At 38.5% G+C, this 24,319-nt stretch overlaps 1 protein-coding gene across 1 annotated transcript in view; it reads right to left on the bottom strand.

The window, feature by feature from the left end:
• The window catches only part of LOC118809256 (inactive ubiquitin carboxyl-terminal hydrolase 54-like), a 131,595-nt gene that overhangs the window by 36,370 nt on the left and 70,906 nt on the right, over positions 1-24,319 (bottom strand). The window contains exon 4 of the mRNA XM_036572394.1: positions 4,023-4,157. Within this exon, the coding sequence (XP_036428287.1) occupies positions 4,023-4,157 (135 nt within the window). The remainder of the gene's footprint in view (positions 1-4,022; positions 4,158-24,319) is intronic.

Raw genomic sequence — 24,319 nt, 5'->3', positions numbered from 1 at the left:
AACGAAAGAAAATGAAGATGAGAAAGCAAGAATGACAGCAAGAAAGAAAGAATGAAAGAAAGAAAAGATGGAAAAGGAGAAGGGGGGAGACATAAAGAGAAAGAAAGAAAGAAAGAAAGAAAGAAAGAAAGAAAGAAAGAAATGGAGAAGGAGAGAGCCAGAAAGAAAGAAGAAAGGATGGAAAGGAGAAGGGGAGAGAAAAAAAGGAAACAAACAAACAGGGAAGAAAGAAAGAAAGAAAGAAAGAAAGAAAGAAAGAAAGAAAGAAAGAAAGAAAGAAAGAAAGAAAGAAGAGGGAAAAGGAGAAGGGAAGAGTAACAAAGAAGGGAAATGGAGATAGAGAGAGCAAAAAAGAAAGAAAGAAACAAAGAAAGAAAGAAAGAGAGCAAGAGAGAGAGAGCGATAGTGAGAGAGAGGGCAGAGAGAAAATGGGGAGAGAGAGAGAGAGAGAGAGAGAGAGAGGAGGACAAGAGACTCTTCATCTACACCTCTTCCTCTTTCATCTGTCTGTCCACGCCCTCTGTATTATCCTGCACTGAGCTCTACACTCCCAGCCCAGCGGTCAGTTCACATGCAGGACTCACATTATTCATCACCTGTTAGACACAGTGGATGGTCCACTCCTGCAGACACAGGCTGACCTGACTTTACTCTCACTTCACAGAGTGCATGGAAAATCACAGCGCCGGCACCTAAAGCGCGTGTCATTTCCTGCTCAGACAATAATGGAGTTCTCTCATCCGCAGCGGTGCAGATGTGTGGAGCGCGTGAGGAGAAGAGAGGAGAGGAGCGGAAATGAAGAGTTAGTGCTCGCTAATGTGCAGCCTCCCGCCTCCTCCGCGTGCCGGGAGGGCATGACGAGTGCTTGGCCCCACGCCTGCCTCTGCCTCATAAATGAGCCAGTCAAATAAAGACCGAATTCACAGCAGCAGCTACATTCAACAGCTCCTCGGCTAAAAATAACGAGCCGGGGCTCAGAGACAGAAAGCGGCTCTGTGCTACAGAGCTACTCGAGAGCTGCCAATTGAACTAAATAACACTTTGATGATCTTGTCTTTTGTGACCTTGGAGAGAAAGCGTTGCTGCTTCTCTCAAATCTATAGTGTAAAAGTCCTGACATATACAGTACTGGCTGCATATAAATGGGTAGTTAAGACTGAGCCAATCAGAGGCTCTCTCAGCGCGCTATCTTGATTGGACAGCCCAGCTGCTCAGCAGTGAATGATCGTTCAATTGCTTATTTGCTTAAAAGCAATTATCTGTATTGATGTTTAAGCAGCGTGTCCTCTAAGGCCATAAATGTTAGGCAAACAGAATCCATGTGCCTTAATCAAGTACAGGTGAATAATCAGGTCTGTGGATTAGAGAGGAGGCCAGGGCAGTGCATTCAGGACTGAGAGAAAATACCTGTTAAAGCTATCAGGAGTGATCGATTCAGTGATAGACCACAGCTCCAGGGGTCTTTTAACCCCAATCAAGACCATGACACCTATCTCCACGCACACCCTAACAAAACTTTGGGGACACTGCCATCTTTCACTGTTACTTTTCAATTCATTAAATACTTGCAAAGGATTTGCTCACATTAAGAGCTTTTAATAAGGCTTTTGGTACATTTTGTAATACTCGGGTTTATGTTGATCAAGCATCTCTATTTGAGCTGGAATAGTTTTAAGACAGGAGGTCCTGTAATGTAATCTGTAAGAGAGTTCACTGGCCGATTAGCACTGAATAAGATACCTGTGGAATTCCCCCAGACAGACCAGATTGAAACGCCATTGTGCAGATGTTCACATCAACGTTGAGGTTAAAATTAAGCATGTCCAAACTAACAACACCAACTTCCAGTTAACACCACATAGAGGTGCTTTATGCTAGGAAAGTGGGCTCATTCAACTTATCAAATGCCACTCAATGACACAGGAATCACATTAATTTTCCTTCTGCTTTAGATTAGATCATCACCAAAAATGTCACACTAGCCCTGTGTTGAACTTGAGGATAAAGAATCTGTGCAAGTCAGACTCCATTTTAACAGTCTTGTCTTCTCGTGACCTCTGTCTGCTTGGTTTTTTATTACATTATTGTACAGTCGATTCGAACAGGACAGCTATTACTGAGAGAGCTCCAGATTCAGCAAATTACAGAAGGTAATTTACTCTGGAATAATGACTTAGCAGACTTGTGAAAAAAAATGGACATTGCAAATTCGTACTGGATTAAAATCACAGATCTCGGCGACTGTCAATCAAATTACAGCACCTCTCCAGGTAAAACCAATCCAGCTAATAAGCCTTAATTATCTCCTAAGGTTTATAATTCAGTAACTACACTGACTACAATGCGCACTAGCTGAGCAGTTCTCAGGGCTGTCACGAGCACTAAGGTAAAATCAATTACTCAATTAAAAAATGCATAGATTGAAATGTACATTCTTAATGGATCAGCTTAGTTATTACTTCGCAATTTGAATGATAATCAGAGTATTCGCAGGTCAGTATAAAGCCACCAGCACGATCTTGTGAATCTATGTGTGTTTGTAGATACAAACTACACATATATGAAGTAAAACTAAATGTCTGACATGGCAGTTTGCATGCATATGAAGTAAAATTGCATATGAAGTAAACAGTTTTGTTAACATGTAACAGACAATTATTCTTGTTTTGTTTTTTCAGCTTCATGTTCATCACAGTGTTTTCCCTGGTATGAAACGCAGGTTTTTGCCTAAATAATAATTTGTCAGTTTTCGTTTTTTCAATTGTTAAAAGAATATATTGAAACTCTTTTTGGTTTAAACAGTTCAAAGGTTTGAGTGCTGATTAGTGCAGACATAACATTTACAGGGCATGGTGTAATTCTCAAGGCAGCACTGCCACTGTTCTTATCACAAATATCTATGTGTATCTATATCTATATTATTTTCTTAGCACTCCAAAAAGTATTCATTTTGGAACCAAAACATCTAAATTGACCATCCAATTCATAATTAACACATCCCTTTATATCACATAATCACAGTGTTTTGCATCATTAGCACCTTGTATTTCATTTTTGTCACTCCTTAATATGCACAGAAAGCTTAATTTGCTTAAAGAGAAAGCTTTAAACTAGAAGAGGTAGTTTAAGCCCAGCTTTGTCTCACATCAGCGAAGAACAATCTCATTAAAGTGTGAAAATGACCCAATTACGCCCTTCGCTATAAAAAGGCATCACCTGCTAACTACCTGCTAACTACCCAGCTGAGTTAAACATCACTTACATCAGCTTAACTTTTTCAGACTCCCTATGTGGTCTTAAAGCTGCCCACACTGCTCTCCAACACTTCTAAAACTATCCACATACGTATATGTACAAACAGCAATACATAAATGATGAATAACATCTGTTAGATCTCAGATCAAGACTGACCGATTTAAAGAAAGAAAAGGAAGTAGAGGGTGCAGAGAGAGAGAGAGAGAGAATACTGCAAGTCAGGAGAGGAGAAAGAAGGGATGAAAAAGGAGTCAAAGAAAATAGAGATTTAAACAGTATAACATAAAACACAATTATTTACACAATTACACAATTCTATAACGTAAGAATAGTTCAGCCAGTTTGCACTGAAGTCCCTGTAGTTACTGAATAATAAGCCTTTGTATATAATACGCCTGGGATTTTAAGGGGTTACTGTAAAAAGATTTCACTTCAAGTGATTTTGGACCATTTCTATTGGTCTGTTTTGCATAAATTATGTAAAAAAAATAAAAAATAAACAAAGGAGGTACAAGTATTTGTCCAGACAGTGACAATACACTTGATGTCTCTTAAAATGATCCACAATTGCCAATCTCTTTACACTTTCCAAGACTTCAGTAATAAACTTCACTCATTTCCAGGACATTTTATCAGCTTTCTTATTTTCTAGATGTTTTCTGTAACTGGAAAACTGATCTACAAATTTCCAGATTTTCCAAGTTTTCCAGGTTGTGTGGGAATCCTGTTTATGGAAATATGGAACTGAAGAGGATAAAGAGTCTTACAAAGCACTCAGCAGCATCATCCATGATGCCCAGCTGGAAGCGCTGCTCATCCTGGAAGGTTTTGGCCAGAGCACTGCGAAGAGCATCCGACGGCAGCACCTTCTCACTGCTGAACTGGAACTGGGCAAAGATGCTCTGCAACGACAAACAGCCCAGACAAAACAGTGTAAGGCTTACTTAAGCAGCACTGTACACATACAATCCAGCACAGACACTCACTGCGTGAGGTTAACATTCCTGACTCACTGAGAAAACACCACAGCAACTACACAATTTACCCATACATATGTTGTACTAGTCAAAAGTTTGAACTGAACACCTGATTGATTGTATATTCTGCATTTGTTTTCTCAAACTTTATATGTAAATGTTAACAACTAGGCCAGTTTCAATCACTTATATACATACTAAATGTATATGGTATATGCAAATATGTTTACAAATATCCACATATTATATTTCAGAACAGTTTTCAACAGTCAACAAGCAGTCAGAAAATGTGTGAATTTCTTCAAGACTGTTGTAAAAGTATTCCAGGTGGCTCCCCATAAAGCTACTAGAAAAAATGCCAATAGTGTGCAAAGCTACACCATGACAAAGAGTGTAAGTCATCCACTTAAAGACATATGCATGCTGTCTTGAGTCATAAAAGACGTAGTTGTCCTTGAATTGTTCTGTACAGAAAAGACAAGCCTTCAATTATAACCTATTGTGTAAAGCGTCAAGATAATACACGCTGCTGTCCATCAGTATTGGCGAGCTATCAACCTCCCTGAACAACAGCTGTAAGAGAATGCACACTCATCTCCGTACAGGCTGATAAGCAGCGCTAATGGACTGACATTACTCTCTACTGTGAAGGCAACAATAACAGGGCAGTTTCACCTATACGCTGGACACACACATGCATTTGACCAGATTAACAGGAATTAACAAAAATGGTAATCAGTTACACTCAAACTATCTTATCACATGTCCAAAAAAAAGTATCTACAATTTTTATTTTTCTACATTATTTAAGCACAGCAGCTGCCCTTCACATTGCATAAAACTGTTATGATGAATAGACCTACAGAAACACTCCGCAATTGCTTGAAATGGAAAGAAATCTCTTTACATTGACTTACATTAAAAGTAAAGAATGTTTTTGCCTTTTGCATTGTGGAGACCTAAACATCACACCTACATGAGCCTGTTGGACATCCCCGTCCAAAACCATGGGTGTTAATATGAAATTGTCCCTCTTGGGTGGCTATGGCAGCCTCAACTCTCCTGGCAAGGCTTTCCACAAAATTTTGAAGTGTGTCTGTGGGAATTTTCGCCCATTCAGTCAAAAGAGCATTTGTGAGGTCAGACAGTGATGTTTGATAAAAAAAAGCCTGGCTCACAATCAACATTCCAATTTATCCCAAAGATATTCACTAGGGTTGAGGTCAGGGCTCTGTGCAGGCCACTGGAGTTCCTTCACAACAATCTTGACAAACCATGTCTATTGTCCACCAAATGTTATTGTTGACACTAAACATTCTGGTATGTAGCGTTCTTCTGGCATCCGCCAAACTCAGATTCACCCATCAGACTGCCGGAGAGTGAAACCTGATTCATCACTCCAGAGAACACGTTTCCACTGCTCCAGAGTCCAGCAGGAGCATGTTTTACACCACTCCAGTCGATACTTGGCACTGCACAGAGAATAGCCGATTTTTATGTGCTATGTGCTTCAGCACTCGGCGATCCCACTCTGAGTTTGCATTGTGTGTTGCTTCATAGCTGAGCTGTTGTTACTCCTAGACACTTCCATCTCACAATAATGGCACTTACAGTTGACAGGGGCAGATCTAGCAGGTAGAAATTTCAGAAAGCTGACTTGTGGCAAAGGTTGCATCCTTTGTCAGTGCCACAGTTAAAGTCACTGAGCTCTTTAGTACGGCCAATTCTACTCCCAGTGTCTACTCCCAGTGTTTGTCTAGACTGCATATCTGTGTGCTTGATTGTATACACCTGTTAGCAATAGGTATATATATATACATATATATACATATATATATATATATATATATATATATATATATATATATATATATATACAGGGTGTCCCAAAAAAATTGACATCATTTGAGATGTGAATATCTAGCTACATGTCCTAGGCAAACAAAATTAAATAGGCTTCATGTTGAACAATATAAGATTTATTTATGAAAATTTGAACAAGAAATTCAGAGGGATGTAGATTTTATAACCGATTTCACAAAGCTTCACAAATATAATCTCTTCCGATACCGGTGGTTGTCCAGATCCCTTTGCCCTGCACAGATAGCCTTCCTCTTTGAATTTTTTGTGCCATGTCCAAATCTTCTTTCCAGTTGGTGCATTTTTATTGAATTATCTCGAAAATTCACGCTGCACACTCTTGTTTGACTGTGTTTGAGCACACGCTGCACACTCTTGTTTGACTGTGTTTCTAACACACAGAATGCCTTTTCATTTCTAGTGAACACCATTCTTCAACATGAAAAAAAAACATTGAAAATTAGTTTTTACACATTTTGTTAAAATTTGAGATCATTTGAGGGAGAATTGGCTATGTTATTAGACTACGAAATGATGTAAATTTTTTTGGGACACGCTGTATACACATATAGTTAGTATTGGTATCAATCGGTACATGGTATCAGTACTCAGTACTGGAAGGGAAAAATTGTTATTGGTGCATCCCTAATTTCTAATTTCACTGTGTGATAATGTTACTACGACCTGGAACATGTGGAGTAGCAGTGGTGGTAGAACTACAGCACGTTTCCAACAGAAGTGGACTGCAAGAGCCGATCTTCCAGCTACATAAAGTACATATGTGGAAATGTGACAAAGCCTGCAGTAGTGTGTTTCAGAGTCAAGAGGGAGGGAGTTTCAGCTCAAATAAATGGAGAAGTACTGGTTTAAGAAAAAAAATAACACATAGATTGCAATGAATTTTAATATGTATTTTGGAAAAGTCAACAGTGGGGTAACTGTCAGATCACACCCTGTGAAAGTCCATAAAGCCACACACTGTAACAAGCCTAGTGCTGCATGTGGGAATAATATTAGGGAGTGGGGGTCTTCCCCAGAGGATGTGGGCTGGTGGCACTGAAAAAGGTAATGCAGTATGATGACTGCAGTACTGCACCAAGAAGAGCAGGAATAGAGGGAGGGAAAGAGGGGGTTGGAGGGAGAGGGGGATGGAGAGAGAGAGGGATAGCTACCCCACTGAGCGTGAGCTGTTTGAGGGGAAATTTCCACCACTCTATCACCTCTAATCACACTGATCACAGTCCTGTTCACAGCCCACAGTGATTTTCACCCTCAGACATCACTCTCTCTTCTTTCTCCACCTCTCAAACACACACTGCTGATCAAAAGTATAAAAAGTGTCATATTAGCATTTTTTATTAAACAATTATTTTATATTTTAGATATTTTAGATGATTTACATTTTACGCATGATTTAAACATTACAAACAATTTACTAAAATACATTCTTACATGTTTTATGCAATATTTCAAGAATGCAGTAAACAAAAAGCGATCTTAACTTGCTTGCGATTTGATCTCCACCATATGTTAAAATATGTATTCTGGGTATCCATTGCATTATAACTTCATTCTAGATGCTATACAGCTTTCTCAGGCATTTTAGAATCACCTACAGCTCCATTCATCGTTTCAGATACATCTAAAATCTATTTATTTTTATTTATAGCTTTCTGGTGTCCTACTCATTGTTTGAAACCTGTGAAGTTGCCTAGAACAAAAAATAATTTGAGCTACACTTGTCTGTAACCAAAGAGGATTTACAATGCACAAAACATTGATTCTGAACAGTAAATCTAAACATTTGAATGGTAGAGTATGCACTATGAGTCATTATAAGAGATCAGAGCAAAATGGACATGGTGACATTTTTTTTGTGTGTGTGTGTATCAAGGAATCTTTATTGCTCTCCATAGTTTTGATTATGTAGTGCTCTCCCAAAATAAATAAATAAAGAAATTAATTAATCAATAAACAGATTTTCCCACATTTTTAGTTTTGTAGTGCCAAATCACACTGAGAGATGCAACATCATCGTAGTGAAGTTGTGAGGGAGGGGAATGTGATAGGGTTGAACATTTCAGGATAATCTGGTCACCCAGTTATCAAGGTTAGACCGTCAGTTGTTCAGCAGTAAATTACATGACGTTTCTGTGAATATCCCAAAAACATTTATAAAAACATTGGCGACACTTTATTTTGAGTGGTCCTTTTCAATGAAACAAACACTGAACAGACTATCAGTAACATGTCAAAAACATATGAGGGTGAGGGTTAGGTTTTGGGTTGGGGTTAAGGTTAGGGTTAGGATTAGGCCCAGAGTTAGTGTTTTGGGTAATGGAAGTAACATATTAACAATATATCTACTTAATGTAAGTAATGTATCAACAGAACATCTTCAAGATGTTCATTTATTTCAATGTATTTAGATGCTTCACTGCTGCTACTTCAAATGATATGTTGTTGATGTGTTACTAATAATCTGTTTATTAACCATCTCCAAAAAAACAAATCATCTCCAAATAAAGTGTTACCAAAACCTTTACCCTATATACAGTGCCGTGAAAAAGTATTTTCCTCTCACTCGATTTCTTTTGTCACATTTAAATGTTTCAAGGCATCCAACTCATTTTTATATAAGGTAAAGACAACACGAGTAAACACAAAATGTAGCATTCAAAGGATGGTTGTGCCATCCTTGGCAGTAACTACCGCAATAAAATGTTTGCAATAACGTGCGACGGGTCTTTTACGTCACTGTGGAGGAATTTTGGCCTACTCTTCTTTGCAGCATTGTTATAATTTGGCTGCACTGGAGGGTTTCCGAACATGAACTGCCTCTTTAAGGCCTTGCCACAGCATTTCAATGGGATTCAAGTCAGGACTTTGACTCGGCCACTCCAAAACCCTAATTTTGTTTCTTTTGAGCCAGTCAGAAGTGCACCTGCTTGTGTGCTTCCTATTATTGTTCTGCTGCATAACCCAACTGCGCTTGAGCTTTAGGTTACAAACTGACGGGCGGGCTTTCTCCTTCAGGATTTTCTGATAGATAGCAGAATTCCACCTTCCACTTTTGACTCATCAGTCCACAGCATATTATCCCAAAAGTATAGGGCTATCATTTAGTTGTTTTTTGCAAATGTGACACAAGCCTTTGCCTTCTTTTTGGTCAGCAGTCATTTGCACCTTGCAAGCCTCCCATGGATGCCATTTTTGCTCTGTGTCTTTCTTATTGTGGATTCGTGTACAATGACCTTAACTGAGGCAAGTGAGTTCATTTGTGACCTCCTGGATGAGTCATCAATGCACTCTTGGTGAAATTTTGGTACGCTGGCCACTTCTGGAAAGTTCACCACTGTTTTAATTTTTTTTCATTTGTAGATAATGGCTCTCACTGTGGTTCACTGGAGTCCCAGAGCCTTAGCAATGGCTTTGTAACCTTTTCTAGATTGGTAGATATCAATGACTTTGTTTTGCGTCTGCATTTGAATCTTTTTAGAACGTGGCATCATGTTCTGCTTTTTGAGACCTTCTAGTCTGCTTCACATTGCCAGACAGGTTCTATTTAAGTGATGTTTAGATTTAGAAGATCTGGCAGTAATCATGCTTAGGTGTGGCTAATTAAATTGAACCCAACAGTCACTGGGTTTAGTTTCAAATTTGGTTAACTAGTTGATAAGCTAAGGGGGCAATTACATTTTCACCCAGGGCCAGGTAGGGCTGAACAGCATTTTTCCTCCTATACTCTTTACTCTTGTTATCTTTGTCTAATATTAAAAGTAGTTTAATGATGATCCAAGATTATATGAAACATTCAAGTGTGACTAATACGCAAAAATAGAAGAAATTGGGAAATGGGCAAATACTTTTTCATAGCACCGTATTTGGTGTGACGAGGTGAACATGTTATGCTTGATGGACCCTGTCAAAAGATTATCAATGTTCAATAAAAGTAAAACTTTTAATAAAATCAGCATTTGAGCACAGCTATTCTAAAGGCTGAACATTCTGAACATTGATAATTATGCTAAATAAGTCAATTATGCAATAATAAGTCACTATTTAAGTAGTGTTAGCGTTAAAACACATCATTCATTTTGACAAAGCAAAGGACTGAAGTTAAAATTACTTTTATTTAGTGTAATTTGAGATGGAACTTCAGTGACGGCCTACATGGAAGTAAAAATGCACATATTCTTAACCATAAAACATTTTTTTTCTTTTGCAATAAAACAAAAAAAAACATACACAACATTAATGATGAGCTTTAATTGCTCAAATATTAATTGTTTAATTGCTTAAAATCAGATTTTTGTCTAAAACATGGCATCAAACGTTGTGGACTCAAATGGTGCTCTTCTAACAAACAACGCTTCTAACTTGTGTTTACACAAACACACACACTCTCTTTCAAACATTTACAGTCTCTCACTTGCACATACACCACCCCCACCCTCTCCCCCCATCCCCCACCTCACTCCCTCCCTCCCTCCCTCCCCCCTTTGATGAAGCCATTGATGAAAAACTCAGGACAGATAAGAGCCAAATGGAACTCTGGTGTGTGTGTGTGTCTGTGTGTGTGTGTGTGGCTCATACATCACTCCCACCAATCAGTCCTCAGCCTGAGCACAGCTCCACTACGACCGGACCAGCACTATGGCCACCCAATATGGGCAAAATATCATATTGTGATCATAACGCTTCACACTGTTAAAAGGCAATATATTGTGGATAAGTTCATGTATCGATACAGTGATTGATATTTATGAATTCACTATTATGCAACCCATTGATGCACAAATGATGCATGAGAAATGGATACTCAATTCAAGTCTAAGAGTACAACGTTTACAAAATCAATGTGTGGTGTAATGTACCAGCTAGGACTTAGCTATTTATTTATTATTATTTCTACAATAATAATTATGTACAAAAGGCTGTGCTGGAGAAGAAAGTGTTTCATCTCTGGTCCCCTTTTTTATGTCACATGTTCAGAAGAAATGGAGCACAGAGGGCATTTTATTAATTAGTTTATTGTGCACTACGGCATGCAAAATAAAATGAGCATCTTTAACTAACTGTTGTTAGTTGTGGGGGTGGGCAGTATGGAAAAAATACAGTATCATGATTCTTCATGACCTCAGAATGAACCACACCTATAAAACAGTTCTCAGGAGCTCCTCAATATTGTTTTCTCATCATGCTTATATTTATCTAACTTTAACCCTCATTCATTTTACATCTTTATTGTACTTTTGTCACTATGACGCTTGTATCATGATACATACTGTATTATGAAGGTGCTGACAATACGCAGCCCTGGCCTTCACAGTATCATTAATGGTATCATTAAAGGAAAAGGTCAACAGTTAACAAAGATTGTATTGTGCAATATATTGTGCCCTAACCATCACTGACCAACACACATCAGAGCACCAGAATCAAGCCTGCTCTGGCACACAACCAGAAAAGAACAATGCGTACAGGCTGTAATGCATAACACAGTGCACTGAGACAGCTTGGCAGAAACGCTAGAGCATTGGAGGGTGGGGTTGAGGACACACAGAGCAGTGCACTTTACCACAGGAGAATGTGACTCACACACACTCACAGTCAATCTGCTGATCCAAGAGCTACACCAACTGTACCATCTGCACTGGAACTCTGCACAATGAGTCACACACACACACACACACACACACACACACACACAAATACATATACACATACAAATACACACACGTGCACGGACACACACACACACACATCATCCACTAGGAGCTCCACTGTCAGCTGCAGGCCCAGAGGCATCGCCTGTGAAATGAGACATTAACCTCCACTCAAAGACACAAGTCACCAGTCCACAGCATCAGCACATCTCCTTCACACTGCTCCAACTCACAAAGACACTGAGTATGCAAATACATACAAACACAAAGAAATCATCTGTAAAAGATATGTACGCATGCTGTATCAAAAACCACTGATATTAGAATAAATATAAACAAACAATCCATTGTATTTTTTATGTCTGTCAGAGTGTTAGCTTAACCATTTTCAAACTTCTCCTCAAAGAAACCTAGTATTTACATTTACCACCCAATACCTAGTTTATCTAGGGAGGTAACAAATGCACCCTTTTGTTTATTTTTTGTTTGTTTTTATTTTATTTATGTTTATTTGTATTTATTCTACTGTTATATTATTTGTTTGCAGGCATAAAGATAAACAGTTTTTTAGATACACCTTTTTTGCTTAGTACTGTACATTCAGAAAATATGGAGCAGAAATCCTAAAGAAAAGAGAAGCATGTATACACCAAGAGTAGCCATATCCAGAAGAGCTGCACAATACATAAACTTAAATAAATTGTTATCATAATGTTGACGTTTTGCAACACTGATAACGTAGGAGGTTGTAATATGCCAACAAATCCTTGGCCAAATCACAATTGTTTGTGTGTGTTATGAGCATGCCGACCAACCTTGTCTTTCCAGAACTATCTGCGGGTGTCTTGATAAATTAAGGCAGTCATATGAACCACTAAATGACATTACATCACACCAAGGGTTTTTAATAAATTGTAAGAAATATTATAATCACAACATGTAGAATTGTAGAGACAGTATTGTAATTTGTCTGAATTGGTGTAAAATTATTTGACTTTGTATGACAGTAGTAACATATAGAGCTATGTTCCATATGTGCTATGAAAGCTTGGCCAACAAGCAGTGAAAATGTGCCGGACTACATTTACCTAGTACTGTCATAATCACTGCAGCCATTCAACAAAATGACAAGTGCTGTTAAAAAGAGGCAGTAGCTCATTACAACTGCTGTTTTGTGCAGAAATGCCCCCCAACCCCCCAAAAAAACCACAATGACAGTCCAGATATCCCCACAAAGTACCTGGTTATGTCAATCAATGCAACTATAGAAGGTTTTTTGTTACATTTACTGTCAAAGGTGTTGAGCATGTTTGATGTGAGGAGTTGCGATTAGGCTGCATCATATTTTAAATATATTTTATCTTTGTTGTCATGCTGACAGGGCAAACTGAAATGGACAATAACTGTCATGACTGTCAAATGACTGTCATGCATTATTACAGGCATGTTCACCTTACCCTTCACCACCACATGTTCCAACTGCACCACACAGGAGCACACTTTCTGTTTTGTTGGTCAGCAATGAGCATATAAGACTAGCCAAATTTATGCTAAATTGATTAGCCAATAAATGAATAGAAACCAGAAATAATATTTAAAACCATTTTCCTGTATGATCCTAATGGTAATGGTCATTGTCCTGTATAATACTAGTAGCAATGGTCATTTATCTGTATTTTACTAGTACTGCTCCAAGTTATTGGCACCTGAAAGTTAGCTGTGTGACTTTGAAAAAGAGGTCAAGTCCACTAAACTTGGAGACATGAAGTTATTACTTCTTTCAGGCAAATTTGATGTTTTTTTGCCTTAAGATATGTCTAGCAGATAAATACAATTTGTGGACAGATGGACAGACACAGCAATTTCTATAAGTCACCCACATATTACTGATGATGACAGTAATATGTAAATCCAGTCTAAGCACACTGGTGCTGCTTGTTGGCCAAGCTTTCATAGCACGTTCATAGAATATATAAGAGAGTTTCAGTTTGTTGTACTTTATATGTTACTACTGCCATATAAAGTCAAACAACTCTTTACAAATATGGACAAATTATGAAACTGTCATTACAATCAGGTGAGAGATGACAACATATAAATACAACTGACACATCAAATCACTGATGCACATCATCTCTCTGCTCTCTGTTCTGGATAAATTTTATGGAAATGAACTGAGTGGTGGCCAGATTGTTGATATGTGGCACGGTAATCGATTGTGTAACATCCACATGCATGTGGTGAGATTTAACACTGAAACGCACACAGAGCGGCAGACATAACGGTTGATGAAAAGTTATTATAATGGTAGATGATTATTTTTAAGTTAAGGCTGTTTGGGGCTCAGAATTGGCCTGTAACTCTGCATAGACTTTGATAGATGTGTTTTTTAGCGACGCTCCCAGAGCGGCCAGTTTCTGGCTCACTGCAAGGCAAATACAGCGTTCATTAAAAAAAAGCAGGGCTACTGCAGATTTTAAAAAAGTAAAAACACAAACTCCACTCTAAAACAAGCACACACGGGTCTTTACTACAGTCAAATCATTATGAAGTTCAGAACGTTTTAATTATTACTATTATTTCTAACAGCGGTAGTCCTGAAATCAGGGACTGCAGCAACCTCAGCAGCCCCACTTCCTGCATTCCTGGATTTCAATGTGCCTCAAAATTTGTTAAAAAACATTTTTTTTTTCATGCAGGGCACTAACTTTGTGTAAATAATAGTATATATATATATATATATATATATATATATATATATATATATATATATATATATATATATATAAATGTAAAAAAGATTTTATTTCAAGTAATTCTGGAGCTTTTCTATTCCTTCTTTCTATACTATTCTAAGAGCAGCTGGATTCAAACTATGTTAAATTCAGCAAATAGCAAATAAACTGTACTTGTGCACTAAATGTTCAGCAGTCTGCTATCTGAAGATGATGTTTTTCTTAATGTAGCAAAACAGAGTGATGTGCAATTCAAAGTCAGCAGTCACTAAATAGTCAAACACAGTAAAACAGCACAATATCAGTAAGTAACTGCTGCATGGGTTCAACCTCTCAACACTTAGTCAATGGTTGTCCCGGTTCGGCATGGTTCTTGGTGTACAGCCAGGAAATTTCACCATTGTTTCCTGGAACTGCTGGAAAATAGGCAGGAAAATAAACCAAGAACTACATGTAGCCAGTTTGTACGTGGTTCTGAGTGTTAGCAGAAAAACAGCAGAAGTGACTCAGTGAGTGTGTGTCTATATAAGCTTGTGTGAAGAGTGTGAGAGAGTGTTGCCAGTGCTGCAGTGCCTCAGTGAGGCTGAGAGTCAGTGGAGGACAGAAACCTTGCGGCTCCATCACACCTAGTGAGACAGCAAGAATGTGGGCTACTCAAAGTCACACCTCAGCCCCACTGCCCCACGGCTACTAACACACACACACACACACACACACACACACACACACACACACACACACACACATTCATACACAATCAGTGCTGCACTGAATCACTTCTGGGTGGCCTACGATACGTTTATCAGTATACTTCTATACACAACATAATTCAATTGTGATTTTATTCCTAATATTATTACTGCAAGACACTGCAAATGATTCTTTTTTGACTGCAAATTATGCTTCCAAAATATTGGAAGCATAACGTGCTGCTACCATGTTAGTGTCTGTAGAGCTAAGAATGGTTCACCAACCAAATAATAACTACTTAGTGGTGGTCCTGTGGGGAACATCAGCTTTGATGAACAGGGTTAAAAAAGGGCTAACAAATTATCTAGACAAATACACTGACTATAATCTGTAACTATAGAACTACAAAGTGCACCTTTTTCATTTTCTCAGTAAAAGCTTCTCTATTGCTACACAATTATTTCAGACCCACAGCACTGAGTTGTCTTCTCACAGTGGAAAGATCTGTGGATTTTTTCAGATCTGAAGCAAGAGTGGAGCTTGATTTTCTCCTACCTATCAAAGATAAAAGCTTTAAGTGATGTTTATCTGATGTACTGATGCATTGCTAGATCCATTTGATTTACTTATTATTTTGCAAAATACACATATTTACAATGACCTGGCTTTGTAAATATGTGTAAAATAACCCCATAAATGGCCTACTGAGGAAACTAGTGCAAATCTGAGACCACTTGGAAAGGTACACTAGCCAGCAGGTGTGTATGTTTTACAGTATTGCCATAACAAAAGATCTTAAAATGTGTGTAGCAAAAATGATGCTTTTATACTCTGACAGAAGCTTTCTGTGCATGTGGCTCAACTTCATATCTCTGACAGAGAGAAAGTGAGAGAGAGAGATGGAAATGGAATCTCAGGGAGTGATTCCAATATTCCCTCAGTGAGAGCGCTTTCAAATAAACACACACAACACGAATGTTCACTTATTTTCCGTTTGCAGTGAGGAGCATATTGCAGTGCACATTAGCAGCGTTAGATCATTAAATTTCAATAACGTGGCTGTTGAGGGGATGGCTGGAGAGCCACGTCTGTGACGACTGGAGCTCAGGCTTCATGAGCCGGCACTAACGGCCCTCCATTAGAGCCCAGAGAGGGGCTACATGCTACACACCACACTGGTCTTCACTGGGGGCCTGGGGGCCACTCTGGGGAAAGCTCCATCCCACCAAGGATCACAGCAGAGCACTGGCCTGGAGCCATGCTGGAGGACACTGAACAACGCTGAGTGACCATTTCTCTGGGTCAGGCAACATTAGGCTGGGGGCATGACCACAGGGCAAGCCGAGGCCAATCAGGGGACAGATTTCAGCCATGTTCACTTGTGCCATTCTCAAGGGAAAATATCGACTTCATAACCTGAGGGAAGTGTTGCTCTTAGAAGTCTAGAGTTAATATTGTTATACTGCCATATTATTTAAATGCAAACTAATTTTACAATGAATCATACTTACTTATAAATACAGTCACTTATTAAGTACTTTGTGCCTGCGCTTATGGTCCATGTATCACATAAGTGTACATCTGTTTCTCTGCAAGTTGCTAGTGCCCCTTTACCCTCACAGGACCATTAGCGGTGGTCATGCGGGGAATCTGACCATTGATGAATTGAGTTAAGAAAGGCTAACAAATTATAAAAACAGATGGACAATAATCTGTAACTATGGAGCTCCAAAGTGCACCTATATAGTAAGTGGACTGGATAAAATGGGCAGTGACTGTGGATAAAGGGTAGGTGTGACTACAAAACCATTTCCCAAAAAGTTGGGACGCTGTTCAAAATGTAGGCAAAAAGAGAATGCATTGATGTGCAAATCATTTCAACCAAATATTTAATTGAAAATAGTACAAAGACAACATATCAAACATTAAAACTGAGAAATGTTCTTGTTTTTTGAAAAATACAGATCTATTTTGAATTTGAAAAAAAAACAAAAAAAACAACTTAATTGGCAACAGGTCAGTAACATGATTGTGTATGAAAAGAGCATCCAAAAGTCGGCATTCCGTAATGGTACATGGGCGCACCACTGTAAAGGCACCACTAATGCTCATCATATGCTGCCATTTAGACGATGTCTTTTTCAGGGAACATCTTGCTTCTTTCAGCAAGACAATGCCAAACCACATTCTGCATGTATTACAACAGCATGGCTCTGCAGTAAAAGAGTCTGGGTGCCAAAGTGGCTTGCCTGCAGTCCGGATCTGTCACTCATTGAATCCTAAATCAACAAAGAACAGGAAGACATTTCCATTTCAAAGGTACAGCAATTATTCTCCTCAGTTCCCAAATGCTTACAGAGTGTTCTAAAAAGAAGAGGTGATGCCACACAGTGGTAAACATGCCCCATCCCAAACTTTTTTGGGGTGTGTTGATGGCATCAAATTCAAAATGAGCATCTATTTTTTCAAAAAATACAATTTATTAATTTCAACGTTTGATATGTTGTACTATTTTCAATTAAATATATAGTTTAAATGATTTACACATCATTGCTTTCTGTTTTATTTACATTTTGCACAGCGTCCCAATTTTTTTGTAAACAGGGCTGTAATAAGCACAGTGAGTGAAGTGTGTACTAAATTAGTTCCATTTACATTCTGTATCAACACATACAAGTCTGCGCTTATGATTTTTCACATTTGTTTCAATGTCAAATAACGTAAATTATGTTTTTTTTTCTCTCTGAAAAACAAGACAGCACACATAGCAATAACTTCAGATTAAAAGATAATGAAATATTTTGACTTATATTTATGAACAAAATATGGAATTGATCAAAAAAATTCATACTAACATAAATTATTGGCTTCTTTCAATGAGCTACAAGTGAGAAATAATTCTGTTCTGCTGTAATTTTACTGCACAGCTTGCACAAACATGGCCTGCACAGAAAAGTTACCAGAAGGAAATCTCACCTTCGACCTCACCACAGAAGGCAACATCTGAAGTATGCAAAACAACATCTAGATAAAACAGAGGCATTTTTGAAAACAAGTGCTATGGACTGACAAAGTTAAAACTGAACTCTTTGGCCACAACCACCAAAGTTATGTTTGGAGAAAGAAGGATCAGCATTTGGTGAAAAGAACACCTTGCCAACTCTTAAATGTGGGGGTGGATGTATTATGTTTTGGTGTAGCGTGGCAGCCCGCGGCACAGGAAACATTGCACAAGTATGGAAGAATGGATTCCATGAAATATCAGCAAATTCTGGAAGCAAATGTGACACAATCAGGTTGTCCAATCTTTTGCACATTCCACAGCAACTTTTTATTCATTTCTATTATTTTGAGCAAATCAAATATAAAGTTACTGCACATTAACATTTGCCACTAAATGCTATTTTTTCAAATAGTTTGCTGAAGAAGGTACGTTGGCATTATTTATTTTGAAAAAAAAACTTTTGCACACAACAGTATCAGTCCACTCTCAATGTTTCCCGTCATTTTTAAGCTTAACGACTGGGATTTGGAGTGATGTCAATTCATCACTCCACACTTTTAAACCTCTATGTTCTTAGTCAAATTGAAAGAGTGGAAAGCAGAAGCTCTATTTTTAACAGAATATGGAAATTTCAGCCATCGATGCATGCAAAGAGGATTAATCCAGCATGCGAGAATGCATGAGAAGGAGGGTGTCGGGTGGTGGAGAGAGAGGCAGAAACAGAGAGAAAGAGAGAGAGGGAGAGAGAGAGAGAGAGAGAGAGAAAGAGAGAGAGAGAGAGAGAGAGAAAGGAAGATCATAGTGAACACTCAGAAATCATAGTGTGTGTGTGTGTGTGTGTGTGTGTGTGTGTGTGTGTGTGTGTGTGTGTGTGTGCGTCATGGCGTTGCTCTGTGTCACCACAGCCTGGATCCATTGTATGGTTCCTGCTGCCTCAGCACCACACCCACACACTTAATTAAGGGAGAGAGAGAGAGCGAGAGAAAGAGACAGAGCGAGAGAGAGAGAGAGAGAGAGAGAGAGAGAGAAAGAGATAGAGAGAGAGAGCACCGACATAACTCAATCTCAACAATGAATTCCATTAATCTCAATCACACTCACACACACTTACACTAATGAATTTCATATCAGACACATGGTCCTCAGAGACACATATTCATGCCTTAAGGCATTATGAACTCACCTCAACTTTGTCCCTGCTGTTATACACTGACACACAGACACACATCACACTGATGACTCACCACACCTAACAAACATCCACATGCCTCACTGTATGTAACAGTGTCTGCTCTTCAGGATGTACAGTACTGTGCAAAAGTTTGAGAGCCCCCTTCATTTATTAAATTTCCAGTCAAAACAACCATTAAGCACACGTTTCTCATTTCTCAGCACAAAACACAGAACACATATGTTTAACTGAATATTTTCACAAAAGCCTCAACAACTAAATTTAACACAAATTTTGTTAGTATTTAGTGTGTCCACATTTAGCCTTTCCAACAACCTCCATGCTTTTCAGGAGGCTTTGTATTTTTAAAGAAATTTGCAGGGATATTTTTTCACGTTTCTAAAGTTCAGTCTTAGAATTCGGTTGCATTTTATTCTTCTCACGATTCAAGTAATCCCAAACATATTCAGTGATGAGGTCTGGACTCCTGTATGATCAGTGCATTGTTCTGCGATCACCAGCAGCTTTGTTGTTTTATTTGCAGCTTTTCGGACTCGTAGTGTTGAGCTGTTTTCTTACAGTGGAAACACTTGTGGATTTTGAAGCAAGAATGGAGTTACAAGATACAATTTTAAAATACTGATTTTCTGATGTTTTGTGGTCTACCAGGTCTTGTATGGCCTCTTCTTTTAATACTTCTTAAACTTAATTTTAATTAAAAATAAACACAACATGAGTAAACACAAAATGCAGCTTTTAAACCATCATTCTATTTATTGATTGCTCCACTTATTATTATGACAAGTCATCAAGGTCCTGCAGAAGCAAGGCAGCCCCAGGCCATCACACTAACACCACCTTAACTGAGGCAGATGAGTTCTTTAGATGTTCATCTGGGCCCTTTTGTGACCTCCTGGATGAGTCATCGATGCGCTTTTAGTGAAACTTTGGTAGGTCGGCCACTCCTGGGAAGGTTCACCACTGTTTCAAGTTTTCTCCATTTGTAGATAATGGCTCTCACTGTGGTTTGCTGGAGTCCCAGAGCCTTAGCAATGGCTTTGTAACTCTTTCCAGACTGGTAGATTTCAGTGACTTTGTTTCACATTCGCATCTGAATCACTTTAGAACGTGGCATCATGTTCTGCTTTTTGAGACCTTCTAGCCTGCTTCACATTGCCAGACAGGTTCTGTTTAAGTGATGTTTAGATTCAACAGGTCTGGCAGTAATCATGCCTGGGTGAGACCAGTAAAACCGAACCCAGTAGTCAACTAAATTTGGTTAACTAATTGATTTAGTAGCTAAGGGGGCAATTACTTTTAGGGCCAGATAGGGCTGAACAATGTGTTTCCTTCAATAAATGAAATCATTTAAAAAAGCATTTTGTGTTTACTTGGGTTATCTTTGTGTAATATTAAAAGTAGTTTGATGATCTGAAATATTTAAGTGTGACAAATATGCAAAAATAGAACAAATTGGCAAGGGGACAAATACTTTTTCACAGCACTGTATATACAGATATTTGACTGGCCCCTTCCTTTTGCAAGTGAATTATCTTGTCTCCTCAGATATATCTTCTGAAAAATAAATATCTTGTACAGATGTTGTGACGACATTAAATAAGTGAAGGAATTTTGACAAAACTGTAAGCTCTTCTAGGAGATTCGCACAGCCCTCTGAACAGCAGTGTTTTTCTCTTTCTCTTTCTATCACACTACAACATAAGGCTACTCTGTTCTCATATGCCTCCACAAACTGTTCTCTGAATTTCTTCTCACTCTCACAGTCACTCTCACACTGCTCAGCAGGCCCTCAGAGAGCTCTCCTGCCCCTATGCGGTTTTCCAATAGAGCCATCAACCAGTTGCACTCCACCCAGCCCCTAACACACCAGCCAGCTCCGCAGGAACCTATAAGACTCGGTGCTCTAGTTTAAAAAATAACTCAGTAAAGAATCACACGTATACAAGTTTCCCCTTTTCCCAAAGGTGGTTGATTAGCCTACGAGGCTAAAGCAGCTAACAAGTAGTAGTGGGCAACATACTGGTTCATCTGGAATACTGGTTGAACTTCTTCAGGTATGAGTTTTGTTATAACCTTTATACTGGTATGTTCAGAAGTCTGGAGAGGCCATGAGCAAATTTTTCTGGATTATTATCTTGCGATCATAAGATAGTTAACTTGTTATCTCAAGATAATAATCCAGAAAATTATAACTACCTCATGGCCTCTCCGGACTTCCGTAGGTATGCCCAAACAATGCCAATGCGCAAAACAGTCTAAAACACGCTAAGGATAGCCTGTTTAGCTGAATGGCTGAGGGAAAATGCAGCAGCACTTTCTGCAAATGTTAATGCACAATTGTTTTGTATCTGATGAACTTAAAAAACAGAAAAAAATAAAATAGTAATTGTGGAATGTGCAAAAGTTTAGACACCCTTCCAACTGAAAACTCTGAAAGCTTAATTAACTTGTTAGGCCTTAACTGACTCTTTAGGACTGTTTAGGTAGGTCAAGAATTGTCATAAAGCTAAGTGATGCCAACAAAGCATGAGGAGGTTATAAAAAAGGATGTTGAAGTATTTCAGTGTACAATTTCCTCTGTCCAAAATGTCATTACGAAATGGCAGTTAAGAGGAGGTGGTGGTGCACTGCTCTACTGTGCAGTGTTGTCAACCTTCAGATCAGCATGATCAAACAGGATCTGCATGGAAGAGTCATCAGAAGGAATAACAAAAATCAACATCTATGCAAAAACGACATGTAGATAAGCCAGAGGCATTTTGGAAACAAGTGCTGTGGCCACAAACACCAAAGATATGTTTGGAGAAAAAAAAGGAGCACTATGTGATGAAAAGAAAGCTCCGCAAATAAGAGTGGGTGAAAATACCTAAAACAAGAACTAAAACTCTCTTAGCTGGCTCCAAAAATTCTAAGTACTGAGTTAATAGGGCACCCAAATTTTTGCATACGTTACAATTACTATTTTATTTTACAACCCCATTTCCAAAAAGCAAAGAACTTTTGCTTTTCATCATCTACAGTACATAATAACATTAAAAGATTCAGAGAATCTGGAGAAATCTCTGTATGCAAGGGACAAGGCCGAAAACCATTTTTTGCTGGCCATGATCTTTGGGCCCACAGGCAGCACTGCATTAAAAACAGACATGAGTCTGTAGTGGAAATCACTTTATGGGCTCAGGAACACTTCTGAAAACCACTGTCTGTGAAAACAGTTCATCGCTGCATCCACAAATGTTAAAAAGTTAAAACTCTAAAACGCAAAGGAGAAACCACATACAAAAAGGATCCAGGAACTCTGTCACCTTCTCTGGGTCTGAACTCATTTAAAACGGACTGAGGTGAAGTGGAAAAGTGTCCTGAGGTCCGACGAATCACCATTTGAAATTCTTTTTGGAAATCATAGACACATGTGACATGTGTCCTCCGGGCTAAAGACCAGTCAGCTTGTTATCAGTGCACAGTTCAAAAGCCAGTATTCATGATGGTATAGAGGTGCATTAGTGCACATGGTATGGGTGGCGTGAACATCTGTGAAGGTACCATTAATGCTGAATAATATATACATGTTTTAGCAACATATGCTACTATCCGGACAACATCTTTTTCAGGTCAGGCCTCGATTATTTCAGCAAGACAATGTAAAACCATATTCTGCATGTATTACAACAGCATGGCTCTGTATTAAAAGAGTGCTAAACTGACCTTCCTGCAGTCCAGACTTGTCACCCACTGATAACATGAAAAATACGACAAAAGAGACCCCAAACTGTTGAGCAGCTGAAATCCTATGTTAAGCAAGAATGAAAAACATTTCACTTTCAAATCTACAGTAGTTCCCAAACGCTTATAGAGTGCTGTAAAGAAGTGGTGATGAAACACAGTGGTAAACATGCCAACTTTTTGGAACATGTTGGCATCAAATTCAAAATGGGCATATATTTTTCAAAAAAACTTTGTAGTATTTTCCTTTAAAATATGGTTCACATGATTTGCATATCATTGCATCCTATTTTTATTTACATTCTGCACAGCGTCCCAACTTTTTTGGAAATGGGGTTGTATTTTTTCAATTTTCTAAGTAAACAAATGCACAAGTAACTGTTGTTTCTAAAATAGTTTTCAGAAGTGGCTTTTACTTCTTTTCACTTCTTTTCAAAGCAAAAATTATGTACAGTCAAAGACATTTTTTGATTTTGTGAAAAAAGTTAACCTCTACAGAGAACACACTTCTGTACACTGCAAGGCACAACTAATGTTTATTTGCTAAATTTAACATATAATAAAAAACAAAAAAACAAAATGTGGACTGTGCAAAAGTTATAGTACACTTTATATTTTTTATTTTTTCCATTATGTTACACTTAGTAAATAAACAGAAGTTGTGTAGTTTGCACAGTGCTAATTCATTGCTTGTTACATTTGCTTGCTACATTAGCCTCATAGCTCCAGAGCAAAGCTAAAGAAGCAAATTTCACACATCAAATGTCTTGGCTGATTAATTACATTTGGAGAAAGGTGGGGGGGGGTACTGTAAATGAGATTTTTTTTCCAAATTATCTCTTTCAACCACAACAGGTCACTGAGGCAATGTGCAGCCAGGGAAACGCAGAGGACTTTACAGCAACAGGTGGGCGGGGTAAGGGGCCATCAGAGCAAGAAGTAGCCAAGGTAACAGGTAGCCGTGGCAACACTCAGATACTACAATCAGCTGAGGAAGCAGGCAGAGATTCACAGAAAAGAGTCCATGACCAACGACAAGCCAAGGAGACTGGCACAGGCAGAAGACTAAAGCTGACAAAGAAAGTGAGGGGAAAAGAAAAAAGGAAAGATAAAAAAAAACAAAAACCTCTATCCATCAGACCCTTTCCTGAGTGCTCGATTTGTTCCTATCCTTTTTATCCAGTCAAGCAAAAAAATCTGCAGCAGGATGATGT

This window comes from Colossoma macropomum, unplaced genomic scaffold, assembly GCF_904425465.1.
Source record: "Colossoma macropomum unplaced genomic scaffold, Colossoma_macropomum, whole genome shotgun sequence".
In the NCBI taxonomy this organism is placed as follows: Eukaryota; Metazoa; Chordata; class Actinopteri; order Characiformes; family Serrasalmidae; genus Colossoma; species Colossoma macropomum.
The sequence above is the reverse complement of the archived record's forward strand: the minus strand, read 5'-3'. Positions and strand labels throughout refer to the sequence as shown.